This window comes from Mytilus trossulus, chromosome 1 (assembly GCF_036588685.1).
Source record: "Mytilus trossulus isolate FHL-02 chromosome 1, PNRI_Mtr1.1.1.hap1, whole genome shotgun sequence".
Taxonomy (NCBI): domain Eukaryota; kingdom Metazoa; phylum Mollusca; class Bivalvia; order Mytilida; family Mytilidae; genus Mytilus; species Mytilus trossulus.
Window position 1 is genome coordinate 105,200,303 of NC_086373.1, and position 27,154 is coordinate 105,227,456.

General features: G+C 31.4%; 1 protein-coding gene across 7 annotated transcripts in view; it reads left to right on the forward strand.

Moving 5' to 3' along the window:
• The first annotated feature begins 242 nt into the window (after positions 1-242).
• The window catches only part of LOC134695579 (regulator of G-protein signaling 22-like), a 52,586-nt gene continuing 25,674 nt past the window's right edge, over positions 243-27,154 (forward strand). For 2 of the 7 annotated variants that reach the window (XM_063556842.1, XM_063556877.1), the window contains exons 1-2: positions 243-530; positions 10,882-10,910. In XM_063556842.1, the coding sequence (XP_063412912.1) occupies positions 500-530; positions 10,882-10,910 (60 nt within the window). In that variant the 5' untranslated portion in view covers positions 243-499. Of the gene's footprint in view, positions 531-8,466; positions 8,507-10,881; positions 10,911-15,203; positions 15,328-19,160; positions 19,521-27,154 lie in introns of those variants that run through there. The other 5 variants (XM_063556885.1, XM_063556894.1, XM_063556853.1 and 2 more) reach the window with 5 other exon arrangements.

Sequence of the window (27,154 nt, forward strand, 5' to 3'; positions counted from 1 at the left end):
AAAAATCAAAATTTAAATTCAAAGTTATCCATATAGTATTCTTATTTCTTTTCACTATTTGATAATTAATTTACACTCAATAATTCTATATTTGTGATATTGTAGATTACTAAATGTCTTGTTTAGATAACCGTATCAATTAAACTATTCAAATTTGCGAACATATGATCAGATAATTTGGTAAAGAGATCAATGGGTTGTTGCTATAGTAGTTCCCAGGTATGCTGCTAACGTGTGTAAAGGTATCGACTCAGATCAAAAGCCAAAATTCACCTTATTCAATTTTTCAATGATATAAGATACTATGAAATCGAAGTTGCTTGGATATACGTTACAGGTATTTTGTGAAGTCATATCTTCCTCGACCGAAGTGACATCTTAAGATATTGAGTATTTGTTTAACCCTACAAATGGAAGTAGTTACTTAAAAAGTCATTGTTAACTGTTTGAGGATGTAAAGATATTCATGTGATAAAAAGGGAGACAGTACATTCTCATTATGCCGTCTGTCGTGGTGTATGCTAAATTGGGTAGGTAGATGTTTCCTTTTTATGACATTATTTTTTGATACAACAATGTATTTGAAATATGAAGCAAAAACAAAACATTTTTGAACATTTTCATATTGTCTAAAAATGTAATTTTGAAATCAAGATGACATATCTCATCATTAGGTCAACATTATAGTTGAATGTTTAGAAAATTAAAATACTTTGAAATTAATGAGAGATGTGTGAAATATGCGTATCCACGTAGAAGTTTTTAAAGAAAAAGATACAATAACATGAACATTTTTAGTATGTTCAAAACTGCTATCCAAGAGGACGTTTTAGAGATTGAATGGAAAATATATATAACCAATAAGCTTACTATGTGGATGAATTTATTTCATTGTTGAAGGCCGTACATTGACTGTAGCTTATAAATGTTACTTTCAACGTTACTTGGTTTCTGGTGGAGACGGTTGTTTTATTAGCAATCATACCACATCTTCTACCAAAAGTGTAAAATGAAACATTGTAAAAAAACTTAAGCTTTTTCGATAAAGCAAACGATTTATTCGGTCTGTTATCACCCCTGTAATTTTTAATCAACAGATGTCTGACTAAGGCAGGGTGAATACACTTGGTTTGTTTCTTACGGTTTATTTCTACTATTGTATGATTGGAAGCCAACCAAATACATTGCTGTTTGAAATATGAATAAATCAATCAATCAAATACAGCTTTCCTGGTATGCTTGCTTTCTGTACTGTCAGATACAGCTTTCCTGATATGCTTACTTTCTGTACTGTCAAATACAGCTTTCCTGATATGCTTACTTTCTGTACTGTCAAATACAGCTTTCCTGATATGCTTACTTTCTGTACTGTCAAATACAGCTTTCCTGATATGCTTACTTTCTGTACTGTCAAATACAGCTTTCCTGGTATGCTTACTTTCTGTACTGTCAAATACAGCTTTCCTGGTATGCTTGCTTTCTGTACTGTCAAATACAGCTTTCCTGGTATGCTTACTTTCTGTACTGTCAAATACAGCTTTCCTGGTACGCTTACTTTCTGTACTGTCAAATACAGCTTTCCTGGTATGCTTACTTTCTGTACTGTCAAATACAGCTTTCCTGGTATGCTTACTTTCTGTACTGTCAAATACAGCTTTCCTGGTACGCTTACTTTCTGTACTGTCAAATACAGCTTTCCTGGTATGCTTACTTTCTGTACTGTCAAATACAGCTTTCCTGGTATGCTTACTTTCTGTACTGTCAAATACAGCTTTCCTGGTATGCTTACTTTCTGTACTGTCAAATACAGCTTTCCTGGTATGCTTACTTTCAGTACTGTCAAATACAGCTTTCCTGGTATGCTTACTTTCAGTACTGTCAAATACAGCTTTCCTGGTATGTTTACTTTCTGTACTGTCAAATACTTGAGTTGCTTAATTCGCGGAAGCGGTATTATTGTATAAGGATGGGGTTTATACGAATTCAATGAAGAAAATAGCTGTAGAATATAAACATGAACAGCAAATGCGATGTCATCTAAGAAATTCTTAAATTACTATGCTTTGTATGGGGTATATAATTGTTAAAGTTTTATATATACTCTTTCTGTACAAGTTTATATGCATTATCTGGTGTGTATTATCATGATTTCTTTTATGAACTAAAGTTTAATTTAAAATATTGAATGGAAGTTTAAATATACTTCACAAGTTTGTTAAACCGTTTTATGATGAATATGAGGACTTTAAGCTGGCTACAATAACTTGAGTAATCAAAATAAATATTCATTACAAATCATGGGTGCATGTTTTTTGTCGACTTACAACATTGGTATTAAATGTTGTTTATTATGCGTGTTCTAATGTATACAAACTAAAGATATAAGAAATTCCTGTGAGAACTTGTATTGAATATAAATTGACACCATCAATTGCATTATGTTTTCAAGGGTTGTAGCATATTCAATACGTTTAAAACAACAGAATATCTCATATCTTGAAGCCAGGAAAACATCATTAATTAAGCCACTCTAATTAAAAAAAAAATCCTAGACATTGAATCTACCAGCAAAGTCTCGTTTAATTCGTCATCATTTCTTTTTATCTATTTATATAAAAGATAGCCGTACAGTTTATCAGTTAAGTGAAGACATATTTAGAAACATTAAACGAGGACTACTTTAGATTTACCAGCTATCATAATGTGTGTTATCTGGTTCAAATCTAACGGGATTCAGGGAACGTGGAAAAAAAATCAAGTCTTTCTCGAACGGCATCAATTGTAAACTGGACATAAATATACACTCACTGGCACTCACACCACATCTTCCTATACCTATAAATATAAGAAGATGATCATGAGGTATGAGTGCCAATGAGACAACTCTCCATCCAAGTCATAATTTCAGTGTAAAAGTAAACCATTGTAGGTCAAAGTACGGTTTTCAAAACAGAGCCTTGGCTCACACCGAACAGCAAGCTATAAAGGACTACAACAAATGACTATACTAGTGTAAATCCATTCAAACGAGAAAACCAACAATCTAATCTATAAAAAAAAACTAGAAACATTTATGAACCACATCAACAAACGACAACCACTGAACACCAGGTTCCTAACTTAGGACAGGTGTAATAAAATGCCGCGGGTTGAATCGCTTTAATAGGTACCAACCTTCACCCTTACATAAAAAAGGGTAACATCACAACATAGGAATATATACATTTTATTTCCACCTATGATTTTCGCCCAGCGTTGTTCAGATTTTTCGTCACACAGATGCCCTTCTTAGTTGCCCCTATGCCACTAATTTGTCAAAGAATGAAAAGGAAAGGAAAAAAAGACAGAAGGAAAAACTGTGCTCTGTTCAAATCCATTGAATCGCGTTTCACAAAAAACATGTATACGTCAATATCAAGTTCACTTATCGTGTTGACCGATTGTTGTCCTGGACAAAAACAATATTTGACCTTAATCTTTCTGTATTTCGAGATCAGACATTATTAAATGTGTAAGGATTAAAGTTTTAATTGCGACGGGAAGCATAGCCTTTCTTTGGCTTATCCTTAACCTGTTAACTAGCGTCGGGATGCCTTGGGACAAGAAGTTTGAGAAACATCTCGATATAGAATCTTTAACAGGTAAGACAGTACTTTCAAGCAGGAAGCCCAAAACAAATAATATTTTGATTGTTAGTCCACACGACGAGAAAAAGAGTAATAATAGTAATAATCTTGATATAATTAGGAAAAGAAACTCAAGGTGTACAGTAAATTGCGATTATTTCATTCGTACGGTAAGCCCATGTGCATTTTTGTGTTGATATATAACGTCAAATTCAGGTGCGAAGTCGTAATATTGGATAAATGGACTAACAGACCACAGAAGGATAATTGAAACCAATTACATATCTTGGTGACTTTCCACCAGCATATAAGTAGAAGTTGCCATCAAACAAGATCCTATTGAAACTATGTTATTCGTTGACAATTCAATGAATTCTTTATTCGACTGTATCTTCGGAATTCACGAAAATTGGTATTTAAAAACAATAGAATATTAAAACAATTCTGTGAAAAACATATATTTCCGTGGGTATCAGTTTTCGTGGATTTCGACTAACTGGCATAATCGTGGAGTTTTGATTTCGTGGTTTTGCCAATCTCTGCAAACAAATCCTATTGAAACTATGTTATTCGTTGACAATTCAATGAATTCTTTATTCGACTGTATCTTCGGAATTCACGAAAATTGGTATCCAGCGAATAATAACGAATCCACAGTATTTGAAAAATTTCGCAAAAATAGACTTGATGTTATAGGCATCTATAGGAGAGTTCCGATGCTACTGCATTATTGTAAGCGGTTTTGTGACTTGAATGCTAGTAATTTTCAGGTTTTCATGGATTATGTTAGGTACGAGCACCTTAATGATTTAAAGAAATCGAATCGATGTCTAAACGAAACGTAAGAAGATTCAATGCAAGAACAATTTATGTAGTATTGGTTGATATAGAGAAAACAATTGATTCCAGGTTCCAAAAAAAATGCTAAATGTGAAATCATTGCTAGAAGTTTTGAAATTATCCATAATATATATATTTCATGCTGAGAAAAATAAATGATTAAAAAAGTATAAGTATAGTCTTGGTTCTTTCCATGCAATAAGACAATAACAATCAAAACCAAGGAATAAATAAAGACTCACAAAACCAAAGGACATTTACATCAACAGTTATAAATAATAGTTAAGAAACAACACGAACTCCACTAAAAACCGGGAGTGAAATTATTATTATTATTATTATTATTACAATTTTTCTATAGCGCTAAATCTAAAACAATATTACTCAAAGCGCTTTACATCACATGTTAAACGAAATATACACACAGACAGTGATAAAAATATAAAACATGAACACACAAAATAAATATTTAAGTGTTAAAACTTTTCTAGATAAAAGGATTAATAATGTGGAAACTTTTACAAAAAAAGTGGAATATATATATCAATGAATCAAAATAAAATTATACTGAATAAAGTTGGTAAAATAAAATAGCCAAAAAAGTCTAAAATAAGATTGCTATTAAAAATTATCAAATATAAGTTAAAAATTTGAAAACGTATTCAAAAGATGAAAAAGGAATATTACCACGTAAAAATATAATTACTGAAATGAAAACATATGTGTGCTACTAAAACATACAATGTACATATTATAAATGAAACATATCTCGTCGAAAAAAGTTAGTTTTTAAGTTCTTTTTGAATACAGGCACCGACTTTGCATTTTGAAGTTCTTTTGGTAATGCATTCCAAAGGATGGCCGCTGCTTGATCAAATTTTCTATTGCCGTAGGTTTTGGTTCGCACAATAGGAGTTACGAGTGTTAAGTTGTTTTCAGACCTTAATGATCTTGATGGCCTGTATAAATTTACAAGTTCACTAAGATATAATGGCGCTTCATGTTTCACGGACTTGAATACATATAATAATATTTTGTATTGCACCCTGTATTGCGCAGGCAGCCAGTGAAGAGACTCAAGTGTCGAAGTAATGTGTTCGTATTTCTTTTTTCTTGTAACCACTCGCGCAGCAGTGTTCTGAACCCTTTGTAGTCTCTGAATCATGTAAGCTGGTAGTCCATAAAGTAAAGCGTTGCCATAATCCAATCTAGAAATAATTAACGAATTGACCAGAGTTTTACATGCATCCTCGTTGATGTACGGACGTATGCGGCCTATATTTCGTATTTGATAAAAACATGATCTCGAAACTGAACTGACTTGTTGGTGCATTGACAGAGTCTTATCAAAATGAACACCCAGATTTTTAATACACTCAGAACTTGTAATGATGTTTCCTTTAAAGGTGAGATTGCAATCCTTCAAATCTTTCACTCGGTTTTTCGGAGCAAATAGCATCAGTTCTGTTTTGTCCTCGTTCAGTTTAAGCATGTTTTCACACATCCAGGAACTTATATCGGCCAAACAGTCCTCAATTCGATTCGATGTGTTTTTCCAGTTATCAAGAGGTTCGAAAACTAAATAGATCTGCGTATCATCGGCGTAGCATTGATAAGACATGTTGTGACGTCTACAGATTTCGCCGATCGGCTTCGAAAATATAGTATATAGCTTTGGGCCAAGCACGGAGCCCTGCGGCACACCGCAATTAAGACGAAATTCGTTGGAGTGGGCCGAGCCTACTGCTATACGCTGTGTCCTATCTCGGAGGTAAGAGAGTAACCATTTCAGAGCAGAACCTGAGATTCCAAAAGCATATTCTAATCTAGCTTCGATAATGTTATGGTCAATCACATCAAACGCCGCTGAAAGGTCGAGCTTCAATAAAACGACACAACATTTTTTGTCTAGCGCACTTGCAATGTCATGGTGAACTCGAAGTAACGTTGAAATCAGGTGCTCCGGTAGGGTAAGCATTTCCTGCACCGTATACGGCACCCGTCGTGTTATTGCTTTGTTCAGTTCGGTAATGATGGAATGTTATTATGACTGAGGAATTATACATGTATCAGATATAATTTCTGACCCACTTTTGTCATAATGGCTAGTTAGCTCATGATGGCGACCGTAAACATTCTTGAGTGATGACCTTAATTTGATTGATTCATAGCCCTGTCTTAGCAGCTTTTGAGAAAGCAGTATTCCTCGTTCAATAAAATCAACGTACTCTTAGCTAGCTCTAGAGTAACGTATCAATTGAGACACATATACTCCATATGCTGGTGTCGCTGGGATGTTGCTACAGAAATCAGGAATGTTGACTATAGGAAAATTAAAACCATCGCGTTTGTCATAAATTTTGGTACTCAACCTACCACCAGTACTGTAGTCATTTTGAAAGTTTGCATTTTCAAATAATTTTCAAAGTTTGCCTCGTTTCTCTGATCAAACAAATACAGAAAATGAAATGAGGTTGGTGTGTTAGAATGTTAGGAGTAGGATAGCTCTACGTTTTGTTGTAATATGTTTTTAATATTACTGTTAACCTGAATGTTTTCTTGCTAATGAAAAACATCCTTAAGAGGAACGTGTGTATAGAAGCGTATGACACTGCATACAGCATAGACGGGTCCGGGGGGGGGGGGGGGGGGGGGGGCGGGGGGCGTTGGGGCTTTGTGGTACCGGAAAATATGGTTGATTTATCATTATATAGGGAATCACTGAAGCATGACTGGAGCTGGTCCACTTTAGGCCAGTCAGCCCCATTTAATGAAAAGTTCTGGGTCCGCCACTGTACAGTTGGACTGATAACTATTTTCAATTCTCCCAGATTGGTTATCAATCTTTCCCCAGACCAAACCTTGGTATTTTTAAATTGTTTTCAAGTCTTATAAATGAGTCAATATCATGACAGTTGATTGCATGATTAAGTAATATGAACAATACAAGTTCTACGGGTTCTTCGTCTATAATTTGCGTGTTACGTCCATTTGCTTTAGTAAATGTCTAAATTGTAACAGGAAAAATCTTAATTGAAAATCAGTGTATAAAAGGTTATTCATAATTGTCATATTGTAAATGTGTACCAGAATAAGTACCCACTGATTAAGAACTACCAATGCATTTTAAGGAACATCTGATTTCAGCTATTTATTTACGGAAAAGGAAACGCGAACTGCATTGAAATGTAATTCATTGCGTGTTTAAATAAAGTTTAAATAAAAGAACCAATTATATACAGACAGTAATCAATAAAAAGTCAGAAGATGTGGTTTGATTGTCAATAATTCAACTCTCTATCAGAAACCCAAGACGTAGAGGCCGCTTAATTAAATCCCAGTGGCATTTCAGAACATTCATAAAAGGGGGCACTCACTGACCTAGAAAGGGGGTGTACTGACCAACCTAACGAGCTCCAGTCATGCTTCAGTAATTCCCTATATAATTAATCAAATTTTCCCCACGATAAGAGGGGGTGGGGTAGGGCAGGCCCACTAGATCTGCCAATAAAACTTTAAACTTAGTACCTCTTGAAACGAGAGAGTAGTATGCTCTAAGCACGTGAAATCTTTTCAACTCTTTGACAGGTACGTAGGCAAAACTGGTTTTGGAGTTGCAAGGTAAAATTAATTATTAGTTTCTCTCCCTTTTTGAAATCCTTTCCTTTTACATTATACTTAATGGTGCTCGTGTCATCCTGGTCGAACCACTTTACCAAAACTGTAACTGATAAAAAAAATGTTAATTTGTTCTGTAATATGTCAATACTGATATTTGCCACTGGACGTTTTAACAATCTACAATTCTTTTTCCGCTTAAGTCCATATCCGGATTTTTTTCTTCGCTAGATTCTATGACTTAGTATTGAAGTTTCCGGTTTACCTTTTCAAGGTATGGGCAGCTAGTGTCAATTTAAATTACTCAAAAGGTTTCCAGGTGTTTGTCAATTTTCATTTGCACATCAACTCTTAAGATCCGGCCAGGCAGAGCACTGATCAACATTGAACTTGGGGAATGAACCCCCTTTTCTTTTTGTTTTGTACTTTTGTTTGTTTATATATATGGGGGTCTTATTTGTGTTTTGATTTTTTTTAATTGAAGATTCTTGAGGATTCCAAATTATTTCTACTTATTTGATGTGTTTGTGCTCTCTTTCAATACCATTATTTTGAAGGAAAAAAAGAAAATTAACTATAATCAAGAGGGGGAGAAAGGGGGTTGGGGGTGGAAGGGGTCCTGATCCCGAAATCCTGGGCTTGAAAACATGAAATCCCAAGTTTCAATTTGAATACATTTAAATCCCTACAGATACAGAGATCCCAACATCACAAAATTCAAAAAAGAACTCATGAATTCCTGGATCCCAGCAGAATCAATCCTGAAATCCCAAGCTTTAAAACACCCAATTCTGGAGGTCCAACCCCTTCAATCAAGTGAGGTTAGATACTGATTGATGTTGATACTTATACCATGCACATAGAGACAGTTTTTCAAACATGTTAATAAACTGTAAAACTGATTGTGATGAGCATGCTCGAAATTGAACTTAATCTAAAACATATAAGGGACAGTAACTATCTGTACTAGTCATGACTATTCTCTTTCAATCTGGTCCTGAGCCTGCAAGAAATGTTTTAAATGGTTAACATTTGTCCGCCAACAATTATACATTTTTAACTGTTATACTTTAATATTCTAAGTTTCCATATTGGTATGGATATCTCTCAAATCTGTATGTTCATATCAAACTTCGATATTATCATTTAAAAAAAGAGGGTTCTGGTGGTTAACTTCTGAATATGCCCTGGTCCCTGGTCTTTTTCATTTAATACAGCCTTAAGCTTCTCACAGAACCCCTTTTGTAATGAATATTATAAGTTGACTGGAAGTGTATCATACACATTTTTGACACCTAAGGTTGATATGAGCCAACTTGGATCAAAATCACAAACCAAAGAGCATATATATTCCAAGGAAAGTGATCTTCAGTATGGTGGTAAAATTTAAATCATTGTATTAAATAAAAGAAATGGGCTTAACAGGCAAAGTAATCCCAGTATATAATAAACTGATTTTTAGAATATAATTTTGAAAGTTACAGATTGCATATATATGGGTTTATCTTCATGATTTATTTCTTACAACCTTTGACCTTTTTCTTATCCCTTGTCTGCCTTCCTTCTTTAGATATATATGTTTATGAATGCATGAGGATCATAAAGTTCTGTTGACCTACCTTTGCCTTTAATATTTAAAAGGATAAGATTTTGAAGAAAAAAATATCAGGAAAATAACTCAATTTTGCTCCGGCTCCTGCTGCCCTGCAGGTATTGATTATCATATGATCAAAGAAAAAGAAGTAACAGTTTATCAGTCGACCAGCTTTTGGTACAATTATTAGATTTTATTCCATTGCATTTAGGACAATTTAATAAATTTGTGAATATTACAACACCTTTTCAAACTGTGGACCTTCTTTACAATGGTGACTTTTTAGGTCAAAATTGTAAAGTGAATCCAGCAATGAAGCTGAATGCATAATTGATATTCTATTAGACTATTGCTATTTTAGGATAATCTAATCTAACAAAGTGATCTTGGTGCAAGCAACTACCGATAGTTGTAAAACACATTAATAGAAAATAGCATTATAGTGGCATAATTATAGCAATTGTGGATTAATTCCATTTGCCTTGAAAATAATAAAGTCACTCTCAGTAGAAGAATGAAGTGCAAGTATTTCAAAAGAAATAGTAATTGTGAAACATTTCAAGTAAGAAATATGAATATTAAAACAAATCATGCAAGTTGTCAACAACAAAAAAATATATAAAATGAATATGCCTGGTACTTATATCCAAACTGGAAAACAATGTTTTCTAAAAAAGAACACCCAAGAATGTATGTGTGTCAACTGTTACATGCTGAGAAAAAAATATGTGGTAGGTAGGCATTTTCATTTTTTTATTTCTAATATTTTTTTTACATTGAGTTTAAGGGGAAAACATTGTAACTTAAAAATGTAATGCTTAATAAAAAATGCTTGTTTTCAAAATTCCAATAGAGAACATACTTTATATAATTGTTTATAAACAATTATAATAAAAAATGGTCAAAATAACTTTATGGTAGGTGATTTATAGATTAGTATAGGTAGAGGTACAGTGAACACAATATCGGGGCCTTTTACAGCTGACTATGTGGTATGGGCTTTGCTCATTGTTGAAGGCCGTACGGTGACCTATAGTTGTTTTAATGTTTGTGTCATTTTGGTCTTTTGTGGATAGTTGTCTCATTGGCAATCATACCACATCTTCTTTTTTACATATACATATTTATTTGGCTCAAACATGGCTTTAGTTATTTGTACTTCACCAAAGACGTTTTTAATAATATTTTTTTCATTTCTTTTAGATCCTGATGAGGTGACACTTGATGATGTGGTAAGTAAACAATATCAACGATTAAAAAAAAGATGGATTCCTGTGATTTATTGTTTGTCTGTTCTTATTATATTTGGAAACCTAACACATTTTGTTTTACCCTGAATTTAGAGCTGAAACCTCAGTCAGGAGAGATGTTTCTGACAAAGGCTTCAATAAATTCATTTTAATGTAAGGTATATTTTGTATTGTACATGTATTTGCATAGTGAGGTTATCAACATCATAAATTTTAATAAAAAAACATGAAAGGATAAATGCCAAAGTTGTTACATAAAAGCAATATAAAGTCTTGAAAAAGGTAGCTTTTTAAACCTGATGTTTTATATGTATAATATTAATGCATTTTTAAAATGCTAACTCTTGACATTTATCGATTGGGATATTCAACTGCTATTAAATTTCTGGTGTTTTGAAAAATCAATTGAAACAGTGTGATAGATGTTGAATATCACCATGAAATATTGAAAATATATAAAATTTTGCTCAATATTTTTAAAATTTATTGACTTAATTGATTGAAAAAATGTATTTTAATTTTTTTTAATTCTTAGTATAATATTTCAGTAAGGAAAATTATGAAAAAGTATATTAAAGAAATATGAGACGAAACTTAACACCAAATAGACAGCTGACCAACAATGTACAGTAACAAAATCAAACCCTATCTTTTTTAAAAATGGGAAATTACAAGAATTTGAACATTTTTTGTTTCTTTTCATTTTGTTACAATTTATATTTACAGTATCAAACTTTCAAATATATATTTTTTTTAATGGCTTTATTTAATTATTTCCATGGAGACATTCTTATTATCTTTTGATGTTAAAATAATATTTGCTTGACAGATTAAAAGGTAAAATAAACAAAAAGATAATCTTTGTAGCAAGTGATTAATTTTCTATTCAGAATAAAAATCTATGCACAATTGTATAATCGTTTGCAAAAGTTGGTCATAATTACTGGCTTCCATGAGGTAACCAAATGGAAATGAGCATTTCACACGTAAAGTTAATTTCCCCTTCAGCACAGATCTAAAAGGTTTTAAGTTTATTGATGTCAGAGTTTGTAAAAAGATGGATTACTATATTGACAAGAAAAAAGAAATCATTGAGATGAAACATTCTCATTATTAGAAAAAGTAAATAAAAAGAACAATATTTCAAAGACTAACTGGCAAATATTTAATTATAACAGTCAATATCTAGATATCGGCCATAAAAGTGTAAACATTCACATAACCATATTTACAAATAATATTGTCATTTAGATCCATTAATTGTTTTATATACATTGTATATTAATTCAGTTAACAAAGGCTTTAATTGGTTAATATATTTTTATTTGAGATTTAAATAACCAAATAAAAGTTTATCTACAGACCACTTGAATGACTTCAAACATTTTTTGCTTTAATCAGAGTGTTGTGTTGGGAGAACACACTTTATAGAGGCTGTTATAAAAAATCAGAAGGAATCTCAGAATCCAACTTAGATTTAACCCAAATAACTACGAGTACTCATTTATCATTATCCTTGTTTTAGTTTGAAAAATACATTCAAAATCCCCACATGCGAAAATAATAGCCTTGTTCGAGATAAAGACTTTAGAAAGCTGTTTTGTAAAGAAATCTTGCTAAAATGAAAGAAAAATTATTAGGACAGTGCCTTAGTTCATAAAATATAGGTTCCCGTTGCTTTTCTTCACACAATTTGTACTCATCTCCCTTTCCAATAAATTCTGCTCAGTTTATTTTATTAAGCTAGAGCTATAGAAAATATATTAGTGCAGAGTGAACTAGCAATAAAAAGTAATGGCTTCACACATCCACCAATCATGATGAGCTATAATTCTAAATTCTGATTACCATGTTATCTTCTCAAAATCAGACAAGGCAAAAATGTTCAGAAAGTCAGGCAAGATCTACATTCTGTATATTTCAATCAAAATTGTAATTCCTTTTCGGAGTTATTGCCCATGAAAGATAATTTTATCATTTTTTGTGTATTTTTGCCTATTACCTTTAAAAGTTTAAGAGATAGAGAGAGAAACTAACGTTTTACTGCTGTTTGTTTATTGCCCAGTGGCAAATATTTCACACCTTCATGATGAAAACAGTTTTAAAAGTAGGTTATGGGAGATTGGAATAAAGTGTAGGAAATTTTTATTGTCACCAAAAATATGAAATAAGAGGGTATGGTTATTACTGCAAGGAGGAAAGGGGAAAGTTGTAATGCTGAATAGGTTATCTTCAGATCTTGCATATAATTATTAGGAAAAAATTCAAGATATCAAAGAGGAAATCATAAACATTCTGTCAAACAAATTTGGACACACTCAAAGAAAAAAAGACATTGTTGACAAACACACTGCACTCAAATAAGAACCTAATTAACAGACATTTTTTATTCTAATCACTTCTTAATATACAGATGAGAGATATATTATGATTATTTATTTTTCATTATGCAAATTTTGAAGACATTTATGGGAGTTTATTTGTTGGTTATTCAGAAGTGGCCTTTCTTTAGATTAATTTAAATCAATTGAGAGTATTGGATGATTGTATGCACTGTTAATCAAATTCTTGGTGTAGATTTTAAAGGATTCATAGATTTGTCTTTTTGACAATATCTTTATTTACAGAAAGTTATGAAAAAGTATGCAGGTTTTAAGGAATTTAGATGAGAGGAGAAGCTTCCTTCACCCATAATTTTTGTCCTTTTAAATCTGAAATTTATAACTGGGACAATTATGAAGCAGATATACAACTATAAGTATTATTCTTTTAAAAATAAAAGATACACACAAGATTTACTCCACAATTGATTTAGACAATAATACACCACTACAGGGCTGTTTCTTGGTATTACTGACTGCTCCTTTGTAATCTAAGACAGGTTCAACAACAAGATTGGATACTTATTATTATATCAACTGTTTCTTAGACCAAACTAAAATGTTTTTCCCATCTAAATTGGATTCTGTATCAAGTACTCCTTTGAACAAACAGAAGTCTTTCTTTACATAAATTGGATACTCTATGAAGTGCTCCTTAGAACAAGCTGAAATTTTTCTTCAACTACATTAGATACCTTAGTAGCAAGTGCTCCTTATATAACTTACTGATTTGTTTTACTAATTGGATTTAAAGTTATCTCTGAAATGCTAACTTTGAAAACATTTGTATCATAATCAATGAAGAAAAAGTTAGTAATGTTCTGGTATATAGTCCAAATTATAGTGGTGAAAACATGGACAGCAGCTTAATAACACTTGAAAATGTTCTGATAAATTGTTATATAGCTATTAACATAATTCTCGAAAAAAAATAATTTAAATAAGTTTTTGAATCCAAACTGTCAAGTCTCAAAAAGTGGATAACAAAAATATAAAGAAAGACTTTGTACAACATATTGTAATTTTCTAATAAACCATTATATGAACTTTACATTTTGAAACAGTGAACACCAAAATAGTAAACTGGTTTTGAATTTCAATTGATTTTAATTCAATATTAAATCATGCAGTCTATAACAGTCTACACCTGTAGAAAAAATATTGCCATGTTTGACTTTCCATGAATTAAATGTAATAAATAATATTCAAATGTCAGCTTTATTACATATGTAAGGTTTTGTGTTGTGTGTTGTTAACTTAAAGGAAGATAATTTAAAAACCTTATTAGAAGCAGAATATTCATAAATCTTGTTTAAGGTTAGAATAAATATTGCAACAGTTCTATTTTAGTCAAAGGGAAGCAACTCTATTTGATCTCTCAATACTATTCCAAAGCTTAATATCTAACTAGGTTATCTCCCTTGTACTATAAGTTTTGTATATATAAGGTTTGTTTTAAAAGATTTTAAACAGTAAACCTGCACTAAACAACAGTTCTGACACCTTATTTTCTGAACAACATTTAAACTCCACATCTTGATATAGTATCAGTTAATTAAACTTCAGTGCAAATGGATTGTTAATTACTTTACCTTATCACCTATATTATCCTTATTTTATTGAATAATAATTAATAGTTGATATATTGAATGTTTTTTTAATTAAAGACTAGAATTGGTATGAACAGATAAGGGGAATGGTTCGTGAAATAGATAAATTTGTATTGTTCTTTGTAAGTTCAATTACACGGAACATTTATCATTTGTTAAGTCCTTACTGTAAGGTGACAAATTCATTTACAATAGGAAATAGTGAGAGAACTTGATATCAAGTATTTGAAGAGTTTATTTCCATAAGTATTGCAATGATAAACTAACAAAAGTGTGGAATGGACATTAAGTGCTGACATTTTAATTATGATACAGTTTGGATTATTATGATGTTAGAATTATTGATGGATTAATATGGAAGAGGACACCACAGGCTTTAAAATTGTTGAAACAGTGCGAAGAGAGCCGGTAATATTAAAGAGTTTGATTTTAAGACACTTTGAGAAAAATGTACAATGTTCATGTTGTCATATTTGTTTTCCCAAAATTGGTTTGTTTTAACTCTGGGTGTTAGTTTTCTCAATTGAATTGTACAGAATCATATTTTTCGTGATGAAACCTTTTATAGTCCACTAAACGGTATGAATTTTTCTCATGATTGAAGGCTTTATGGTTGCCTTAATTGCTCATATCCCCTTCAATTGAACTTTGGTGGATAGTTGTCTTATTGGCAATCATATATATCTCCATGCTTTTATATACCTTTTTTCTTTTTCTTACTGATATAATATTTGAGATACTATGGAAAAAGAAACTGTGTCTTGATGAATTATGTTTAATTTTTAAAAGTAGATCATGTAATTATAAGAAGGTAAAAGTTAATGCTCTCAGATCTGTACTTTGTGTCCTTCGTGTTGTGATAAATACCCTGCCTTGCCCAGTCTATGTGAGATGTTTCTCTGCTTGTCTCCTTCGTGCTGTGATAAATGTGGTATAAGTTCCAATGAGAGAACTCTCCATCCAAGTCACAATTTGTAAAAGTAAAGCATTAAAGGTCCAAGTAAGGTCTTCAAAGAACTGTATTTGTTTAAGTTTTTTATGCCCATTTATGAGCATTATGTTGTCTGGTCTGTGTGTCCGTTTGTTCTTTCTTCCGCCTGTTCGTCCGTTTGTCCGTCTGTCCCGCTTCAGTTTAAAGTTTTTGGTCTATGTAGTTTTTGATGTAGTCCAATCAATTGAAACTAGGTACACATGTTCCCTTTGAAATGATCTTTTGAATTTTAATGCCAAATTAGAGTTTTTACACCATTTCCATGGTCCACTGAACATAGAAAATGATAGTGCGGATGGGGCATCCATGTACTTACTACTAGGAACAAATTCTTGTTTTATATTCATGTACCACTGATTTTATTTGGCTGAAATAAAGGGTCAATTTTTTGAAATTATTTCACACTTTTTAAGGTTATTTTTAAAAGGATCTTTAGAACAGTATAACAGCTTCCTACTTCTTTTTGTCAAATCCATCAACTTAGTTCATTAGTGAAGTGTTTGATGCCACCCAGCTCCTGCACTTTAGAGTGTATATGATTGTGTAACTTTGTAATAGAAAGTTAAGTAAATTTGCCTTTGTATATACAAACAGAGTGCAGAGCCATTTAAATGAATTTGTTGGAGGTGTGTAAATGAATATTAGACATAGACTACACTTATCTTTCACTTAAACTTTAATTCTAAAGTTAAAGAATTAAATGTAAGGACATGAAAGAATTTTTGTAAAGGTAATTTGATTTTAAAGGTAGCAGTGGATGTTATTGATCAGTCCACTATGTTGATCCTTCATTGACATTGAAATGTAACGATTAATTAGTTATAGTAGAAAGTTTTAAAACTCGAGTGTATAATTGTTGCCATTTCAAGCTATATTTCAACTATAAGGTATTATAAAGATAACGTCCTGGTGATTTTTACCTAAAATAGTGGGCTAAATAAATATGACCACTGAGTTGGCATAAGCACCAAATGGAAAATTGGAAAAATCCAGTAGTGAAAAATGTATCGACTGATACAAGTTGTTGTCATAAAAATCTTTTCTTGAAATATTTTGAAGTGTTGTGGTCTATTGTTATTTGTAGTTTGTTTACCAGTTTTAAATTTTTCTTGATTTTGTAATTGGTGTTAACTTTTGATTAAAACGGATTCAGCATTTTAAAGTGTGTAGTATGAGAATCCTCTTTGTTAATAAAAAAAATAACACACTACAAGTGCTTTCTTGTGATTGTGTTTATGTGTAGGTCCAAAAAGAGAGCATTAGCTTTGGTGAAGATCTGAGGTCTGAATCCTGATAGTGCTTTGTTGATTTAAGACAATTTTTGCTGTTGTTGATCTGTTGCAACAATGTAAATGGGAAAAAACTTAAAGGGTCACTAGTTGTAAAATTCATGTTCACCAATTTGACTCAAATTCTCATATTTGACTTATAACAAGTATATCATGGAATATTGAACTTAAATGGATTCAGATAGAGCACATCTTATATCAAGGATTCAGACCTTTTCAAGTAAATCATCAAATATAAGGGAATTCAGATAGAGATTTTATATCGAAAACTTAGACTTTCCAAAGTAAATCAATGAATGAAAGGGATTCAGATAGAGATTCATATATTCCCTGGTTAATCATTGACAGTACTGAGGGATTCAGATAATGAACACCTTAAGGATGTAGTCTTCTGAATTTTCAGTCTCGTTCAGTCTCGTTGAAATCTTGTTCTTGAAATATTTCCAAAACATGTGATACAAGTGGAAAATATCAATGAATTTTTAAAATATTATAATCAAACGTAACGCTGTGAAAAAATTGTGTATTTACAATGAAGGTTTTTTGAGTAATCCAGTTTTCAAATTTTACGACCAATCCAGTCTATTTTTAGCCAAAATTTTGAGAAAATGGGTGAGGGATACAAAAAATGATTTTACAAGAATCATGTACATCCCATATCAATTTGGTCTTTTCAAATTACTTAGATATGTATTTTTTCAATCATTTATACCAAAAAAGTTGAAATAATATGCATTTTTTTCTTAAAACTGAGAAAAATCACAAAAATACAAAATTGACAGCATGGTAAATTTTACACAAAAAAGCGTCAAAATATGATAAAACTTTCTTATATTTACACCTACCTAGAGTTTTTTTAAAGTAAAATGTATTCAGATTGGTCCACTTCATCTTTGTAGAAAGTATAAAAAAAAGTTTATTTGTGGAACTGTGATTTTTTTCACGATAATAGCCCAAAAATAGGTAAAAATCTAAGAAAAATGGGAAAATCATCAAAATTCTGTCTTTTCAAAGGGCCGTAGCATAAAAAGAAGTGCACCACCATATGATTTTTTCTTCACCAATTATTTTGTTATAGTCTTATAAAGCCAATAATAAGGTTAAGAAAAAGTTTAATTCTAGAAATTTTTGGCTCCTCAGAGGTGTACATCCTTAAATCAAGGTTGAAACATTCTGTGGTTAATCATTGAACATTGCATGTAATAAAGGGATTCACATAGCCTCCATCTGAACCAAGATTTAAGCATTTCCTAGTTAATCATTTAATTACAAACTTGGTAAAATCTTCCTATCATGCAATATTTTGTCAATGATAGAAATCATTAAAAGAAGCAATTTATAAATTTCCACTTACATATTCCTTATCAAATGGGCACACATAAACAACATATCATTCAACATATTTACAGGATTGTTTAAGAATTAAATTTCTGAGTAATCTCCCCTTTGTAATAGGATTACAGAATATTCTATACAAGTTAAATATTAAACATTCTTTTCTGAGTAAGCTATTTAGAGAATTACAAAATGAACAATACAATGACTTTTGTAATATATTTATTAAAATTTTGTTAGTTGGTGGCCTTTTGTGACCAAGTAAAGAAAATGAAATATTTGATTTTATAGAAGTAAATTAATACTGTTCCTCTCTTTGAGGATTAGGACATGGTCTCTTGTGGCAGTTACTAACTTGTAGTTTCTTACTGGTAACAAACCTTTTTTTAGGAATCCAACAGGATATGAAGTGTAATAAATTTTCAATAAGAAGCAAAAGATTTATTTAGTGTTATTTTCACTTACAGTAAATTATTTTCAATTTGGAAATTTTGTTTAATTAAGCTTTAAAATGTTTTTTTATGGTATGAAATTGAGATACCCAAATTTAAGTGTATTTTTTGACGATATTTAATATTACAAAACCCAAACAATATTAATATATCTTTTAAAAATCAAATTAAATCGTTGAAATAGAACATACAACCATTTACATCATAATTTTGGTAAATGACAGATGATCGGAGAAAAATACTAATTTCTTTGACTATTGGACATTTAAATGTGGATTACTTCACCTGGATTTACCTGTGGACTCTCGTTAACTTTTTCTTGATGTTTGTAAATGGATTTATATTGGCTTTAAGCACTAGCAACCAAAGAGGTGGTAAAATCCTACTTTTATGGTGTTAAATTTCTTATAATTTGAGTCAAAATGTGATTGCATGTTCAATTTGGAATAATTTTATTAATACAAGGAATAGATCTATGTGAAAATGAATATTCACAAAGATTCAGGAATTATAAAAAATTGGTGGAAAACTTTGGTAAGTTTTATTATTTACAAAAGTAATTAGAGTTGAACTTTCAACCATGTAAAAATATATATACCATAAGTATATACTATGTAAATGAGAATGAAATTTTTAGTTTTTTGATAACATTAAAATCAGCAAATAATAAAAGATGCTAAGACAGATTTCTCAGATGTAATTCTCGAAACCCCCCTTTTCTAGGCAAACTTTATAAGTGTTACATATTTGTTTTGTTCATTTTTTTTACATGAATAAGGCCGTTAGTTTTCTCATTTGAATTGTTTTACATTGTCTTATCGGGGCCTTTTATAGCTGACTATGCAGTATGGGCTTCGCTCATTGTTGAAGGCCGTTCGGTGACCTATAGTTGTTAATGTTTATGTCATTTTGGTCTTTTGTGGATAGTTGTCTCATTGGCAATCATACCACATCTTCTTTTTATAATTTATGTATTATGTTTTCTTTTGCATCTTTCTCAGAAAAAAATTCTAATTCAATTCAACTTTATCAAGATTTTATATACAATTTTTTTATATACTTGATTAAATATCGCATATACACATTATGGTTGATATTCATTGCTCACTGAATCGTAATTAAAGTTTAATTTTGGTAAGTTGGCTACAAGATTTTATACTTATAATGCATACTGTACAAGCTGGGTGAATACACTTCCTCTATTGGGCTTAAAACTGAACAATAAAAGCTTTTAAAATGTTAACGATGGTGACTTTCTCCTAGCAATTTCTATAGAAGTTCCAAAAATGCACTTGACTCAAATATGCATCTACTTACTTTATCAATATTAGATAAAACTTTTGTTGTTAAAGTTATTTATGATTTGACAACTGTAATTCAATGTGGAATTAAAATGAAATTCAAGATTAAGAAATCCTGATTTAGTTATATTTAATCCTGAACTGTAGAAACTGAATGTATTTGGGGGGAAATGAGGAATATACCAAATGGAATATCAATACTCTCAAGTGGAGTGACCCAAAAAAGCATAGGAAAAATGAAAAGACAAAGAATGCATAAAAAACTTAAGACTGATCAACACAAATCTCAACAAATAAGTCTTCTATACAAAAGTTCAGTGTTGTCTTGCTTCCAGAAAATATTATTGACTGCTGTATTGCACTGAATTATTTACATGCTGTTTTATGGGCAGATTATATGGATCACTATTTTCTTATCTGTTCATCTAAGCAAACGAAATAAACCTGAGAATTTTATTGCCAAATTCACACCACCAAGTGGTCTATAAACACTGCATAAAGCTAGGAGGAGTAAGGTAAACATCAACAAGTCAGTAATCCAACAATATAATGAAAACAGAAAAAAATGCCTTCAACAATATAGAATTGTCATCATCATATGTCAGCTGGATTGCCATGTTTGGAAATACGTCAATAACTTCTAGCTTCTACAACTGATTAAGTTTAGGGAGGATAGGAGACTTTAAAGTAAATATCTACATTATGAAGTTTGAAATAAGACCTCCCCCACACCTCCTAAAGACTGAACAAAATCTGTAATGGTCAGATCTTCTCTTGAAGTAAAACACCTTTTAATCAACTAAATACAAAATCCAGAACTGTCTGAAATTTAGAAAAACAGCTTATAGTACAATTTTCATCTTGAATAAGGTAATGAACTATTATGTTAATTTTGTTTTCAATTATATCAACAGTCAGGTGAATAATAAAGGGAGGAAAGCAACAGTAGACCAGAGCTCACTTGGTTGTGTTACACATTGTTAATTAAAGTTTAGGAGGCAGCAGACGTGAAAAAAAACCCAAAAAAGTTAAAAACAAAAATTTGTAGTTTTTCAAGCATTATTTATTCATAAATGAACTATAGCACTTGAGGCTTATTATATTCAGCTGTGATATTAATGTCTGAATTTCCAAAGAGATTTACTGGATCTTCAGGTACAGATATTTGCTATTGCATTATTTTCAATACAAAGTCTGCCTTAAGCTTTGTTTGTGGATACAATTAATGATTACTGATGAGGAAACTTAATAAAATGAAGTTTTTATTACAATATTGATGATATCAAATTAGTTATCAACTAAAAGATAACTAATCATTAAAAGTCTGCAGTGTATTAGACCTAATATATATGCAAAAGTATTGAATAAAAGTAATTAGTGATTTCCTGAGAAGATTATTATATTGGGAGTATTGCAATAAAATCGGTTGTATATAACAGTTTGTTGTAATTTAGTTAAGCCCTCTTGGGTATTGGTAGAGTATTACTAGTTTTTGTTGCTAAAGCAAACTACCACCAAACAAAATGTGTTCTACGTTGAAAAGGATCTCTAGATATGTGGATTGCGTAATTGTTGGCATATAAAGCAACTTTTGGCACTGTTGGCTGCCACTTTATATTATTAAAGGAAGCCATAGTGCCTAGAAAGGACCATGCCATGGAGCAGGAAAACGGGCAATCCAAGTCAATGGTTGGTCAGTATTGTTGTTACCAAACTTTTTATACGACCGCAAATTTTGAAAAAATTTTCGTCGTATATTGCTATCACGTTGGCGTCGTCGTCGTCGTCGTCGTCGTCGGCGTCGTCGTCGTTCCGAATACTTTTAGTTTTCGCACTCTAACTTCAGTAAAAGTGAATAGAAATCTATGAAATTTTAACACAAGGTTTATGACCATAAAAGGAAGGCTGGTATTGATTTTGGGAGTTTTGGTCCCAACATTTTAGGAATTAGGGGCCAAAAAGGGCCCAAATAAGCATTTTCTTGGTTTTCGCACTATAACTTTAATTTAAGTTAATAGAAATCTATGAAATTTTGACACAAGGTTTATGACCACAAAAGAAAGGTTGGGATTGATTTTGGAAGTTTTGGTTTCAACAGTTTAGGAATTAGGGGCCAAAAAAGGGCCCAAATAAGCATTATTCTTGGTTTTCGCACAATAACTTTAGTTAAAGTAAATAGAAATCAATGAAATTTAAACACAATGTTTATGACCACAAAAGGAAGGTTGGTATTGATTTTGGGAGTTTTGGTCCCAACAGTTAAGGAAAAAGGGGCCCAAAGGGTCCAAAATTAAATTTTGTTTGATTTCATCAAAATTGAATAATTGGGGTTCTTTAATATGCCGAATCTAACTGTGTATGTAGATTCTTAATTTTTGGTCCCGTTTTCAAATTGGTCTACATTAAGGTCCAAAGGGTCCAAAATTAAACTTAGTTTGATTTTAACAAAAATTGAAACCTTTAGGTTCTTTGATATGCTGAATCTAAAAATGTACTTAGATTTTTGATTATTGGCCCAGTTTTCAAGTTGGCCCAAATCGAGGTCCAAATTTAAACATTGTTTGATTTCATCAAAAATTGAATAATTGGGGTTCTTTGATATGCCAAATCTAACTGTGTATGTAGATTCTTAATTTTTGGTCCAGTTTTAAAATTGGTCTAAATTAAAGTGCAAAGGGTCCAAAATTAAACTAAGTTTGATTTTAACAAAAATTAAATTCTTGGGCCTCTTTGATATGCTGAATCTAAACATGTACTTAGATTTTTGATTATGGGCCCAGTTTTCAAGTTGGTCCAAATCAGGATCTAAAATTATTATATTAAGTATTGTGCAATAGCAAGTCTTTTCAATTGCACAGTATTGTGCAATGGCAAGAAACATCTAATTTCACAACATTGTGAAATAGCAATTTTTTTTTAATTAAGAGTTATCTTTCTTTGTCCAGTATAGTAAGCAAGAAATATCTGCAAGAATTTTTTTTAATTGGAGTTATCTTTCTTTGTCCAGAATCAACTTAAATCTTTGTTATATACAATATACAATGTATATTCACTTTTTACTACCAACTGATAAATTTAAATAATCTTTACCATTCAGTGATAACAAGCAGTTTTTTTACATCTTAATATTTTATGATGTATTTAAATGAGTAGTAATTGTTGCAAACTCCATTAGAATATTTTAATTGAAATTAGTTTTGGAATAAGGGAAAGGGGGATGTGATTAAAAAAATTGGGTTCAATTTTTCTCATTTGAAATTTCATAAATAAAAAGAAAATTTCTTCAAACATTTTTTTGAGAGGATTAATATTCAACAGCTTAGTGAATTGCTCTAAGAGAAAACAAAAATTTTAAGTTCATTTGAATACATTCATTCTGTGTCAGAAACCTATGCTGTGTCAACTATTTAATCACAATCCAAATTTAGAGCGGAATCCAGCTTGAATGTTGTGTTCATACTTGCCCCAACCGTTCAGGGTTCAACCTCTGCGGTCGTATAAAGCTACGCCCTGCGGAGCATCTGGTTCTGTTGGTTGGTATTGTTGTTACCTGAACATTTTCCGTTTGTTGTATTTTTATAAGATATATACCTGAACATTTTCTGTTAGTAGGTATTGTTTCTACCTGAACATTTTCCGTTAGTTTGTTATGTTTTCAAATTATTATGAGTTGTTGTGTATTGTTGGTACCTGAACATTTTGTGTTGTTGTGTATTGTTGGTACCTGAACAGTTTGTGTTGTTGTGTATTGTTGGTACCTGAACATTTTATGTTGTTGTGTATTGTTGTTTACCAAAATGTTTGTGTTGTTTGATATTTTTGTTACCTGAGCATTTATATTTCCTTTGAATTATTGTTTTTGAACAAATAATGGGTTTTGGTTTTGTTGTTTCCTGACCATTTTGCTGTGATATGAATTATTCTTGAATATACAGCAGAAGTAATGCAAACTCCAAAAGATTAGGTTTTAGTGTGGGTGTTTTCAGGGCAGTTGATGTTGCTGATATCAATTTATTAATCATTGCTCAGTATTGCTGCTCTATTGTCTATCTTTGCACCTCTGTTGTGTTATTTAGTATTCCTCAAACCAGTTTATGTTTTATCTTTCACTTTTCTATTGACAGTAAGAATTTCTTATCACAGATGACTTATTTGTAAAATAATTCTATAATTTAAAAATAAAATAGAGAAAGGAAATGGGGAATGTGTCAAAGCGAAAACAACCCCACCATAAAGCAGACAACAGTCGATGGCCACCAATGGGTCTTCAATGTAGCGGGAATTCAGGCACCTGTAGGTGTCCTTCAGTTGGCCCCTAAAAAATATGTATACTAGTACAGTGATAATGAATGTCATACTAAACTCCAAATTATACACAAGAAACTAAAATTAAAAATTATGCAAGACTAACAAAGACCAGAGGCTCCTGACTTGGGACAGGCGTAAAATTGCGGCGGTGTTAAACATGTTTATGAGATCTCAATCCTCCCCTTATACTGCTAGCCAATGTAGAAAATTAAACGCATAACAATACACACATTTAAATTCAGTTCAAGAGAAGTCCGAGTCTGATGTCAAAAGATGTAACCAAAGAAAATAAACAAAATGATAATAATACATAAATAACAACAGACTACTAGCAGTTAACTGACATGCCAGCTCCAGACCTCAATTAAACTGATTGAAAGATTATGTCTTCATCATATGAATATCAGGCACAATCCTTCCTGTTAGGGATTTAGTATCATACTACATGTATCATAAAATATATGAGTAGAACATAACCCGTGTCATGCCAACAACTGTTTTTTTTTTTAAATAAATGTGTTTAGTTCCGATGCAAAGACCCATATAAGTGAATCAATATTAAAGCCAAAATATGCAATCTTTAATGACCTGACAACAGTATCGTATCTATATCCCTTCTTAATAAGTCTGTTTAAAGGTTTTGTAAGCTTTTGAGCTGAATACTGACATTTTTGTGCTTTGTAAAGAATATTACTATAAAAGATTGGATGTGAAATACCTGAACGTATAAGATGTCTGCATGTTGAGTTATATTTACGAATTATTTCCTTATACTGGTGATATAATGTACCCAGTGGGCACTCAACGTCGTGACAACGTTGAAATTGGGTTGAAATATGGTCGTGACGTTGATCGACCTAAATTCAACGTTGATCTAACGTCATGGTATTCAACGTTGAATTCACAACGTTGTTTCAACGTTGAATTTACGTCGTTAAAATCAACGTTTAAACAACAACGTTAATTCAACGTTGGGTTAACGTCAGTCAATGGCGACAGAAAAATCTTATTGTCAAAATTAAAGGGTACAGATATATTGGATGAGCAGATCGAACAAGGAGCAGTGCTGCAGTATTATAAACGGTTGGATAATAAGTGTCTAATCTAGAATTTATAATACTTATAAGGGGTCCACTGACTGCCATAAGCGTGAGGGGGTTTCCTCCTGTCATGCTTCCATGATCCCTATATAATCAATCATTTTTTTTCCCACAAAAAAAGGGGGTAGACCGAATTGCATTGTTTATGCATGGAAAGGAGTTTTGGACAAGAACAAGTGGTCAGGAGACATCACCAATAACAAATCGGCTTTTTCAAATTAATTTTGTTTTATGTTTATTTTTTAAGTATCTTTAAAAAAACCTGTTCATGCTATTTTAATTATAAGTATATCTGTATAAATATGATATATTCTTAGTTTATATTTTTTTTAAAATCAAATCGATTTTTTTTTAATTGCTTTCATTCAATTCAATAAATAGGTGAAATTATTCGGTATATTTATTTAATTATTTTTACCGATTGATATTTAATATATAAACTTAAAATATCATCGATGTACAATGTAATAGACATAATAATTGAGAAGTTTTTAAATTTTCGCGGTTTTTCAACTGGAGTTCCGAATATTTACATTTGGATGCGCACGCAAGCACGCGCACCTCTTTTTAACATCCGTTTAGAAAAATTTGAAAATCATCCTCGAGAAATAATCGCACCAGACTGATGAACAAATAGTGAACAACTGCGTCTAAGGAATATAAAGAAGATAGAAGACTTTTCTGTATAAACCTCTTGATATAAGCGTAAGTCTGTTTTACAGTTAAATTAACGAATAATCATAATATAAACAAACACATTCAAATTATTTATCAGATTATCTGCATGTTTACCTTCACAGAAATTATGAGAAGGTCTTATCTCACTGAATCTAATTCAGTTTCATGTCAAAACATGATTGCATATATCCTCTAATTAGCAAATTAACATAAAACATATCTAGCCATGCACAGAGTCAGTAATATCAGAAAGAGGGGGAGGGGTGTCATCGAAAACTAGCCATTCGTTCCAATACAACTCAAATGGTGTGTCTGACACACATAGAAATGGTCTGCTCTTAAACACTATTTTGGTCTTTTAGATTTTTCCGTTAAATATCTCTGATCTTTTGATAGTTTCATCTGTATATGAACATTATGGTTATTGCCAAACACAGATCTGGTTTAAAGGATTCATGCTTTTTCTTGTTATTGATGCAAGCTGGTAATGAACATGTTGCTTTCTATGATTTAAAATAATTGTTTTATAATTGGTGGAATTTGATAACATTAATGGCTTGTAAAAGTACACAACTTTATTTATGTAATTCAAATTTATGTTATTTCTTTCCCATGCTTTCAGATGCTGTTCTAGTCTGCCACAAAGAGACACCAGAATCCAACATATCCGAGCAGTGATCAAGACATATGAAGTGTGCCCCACAGAGAGCAGAAAGAGTTTCTAGGCCAGAAGAATAAATCATTAAAACAAAATAAATTTTTCATTTTAAAAACCTCTTTT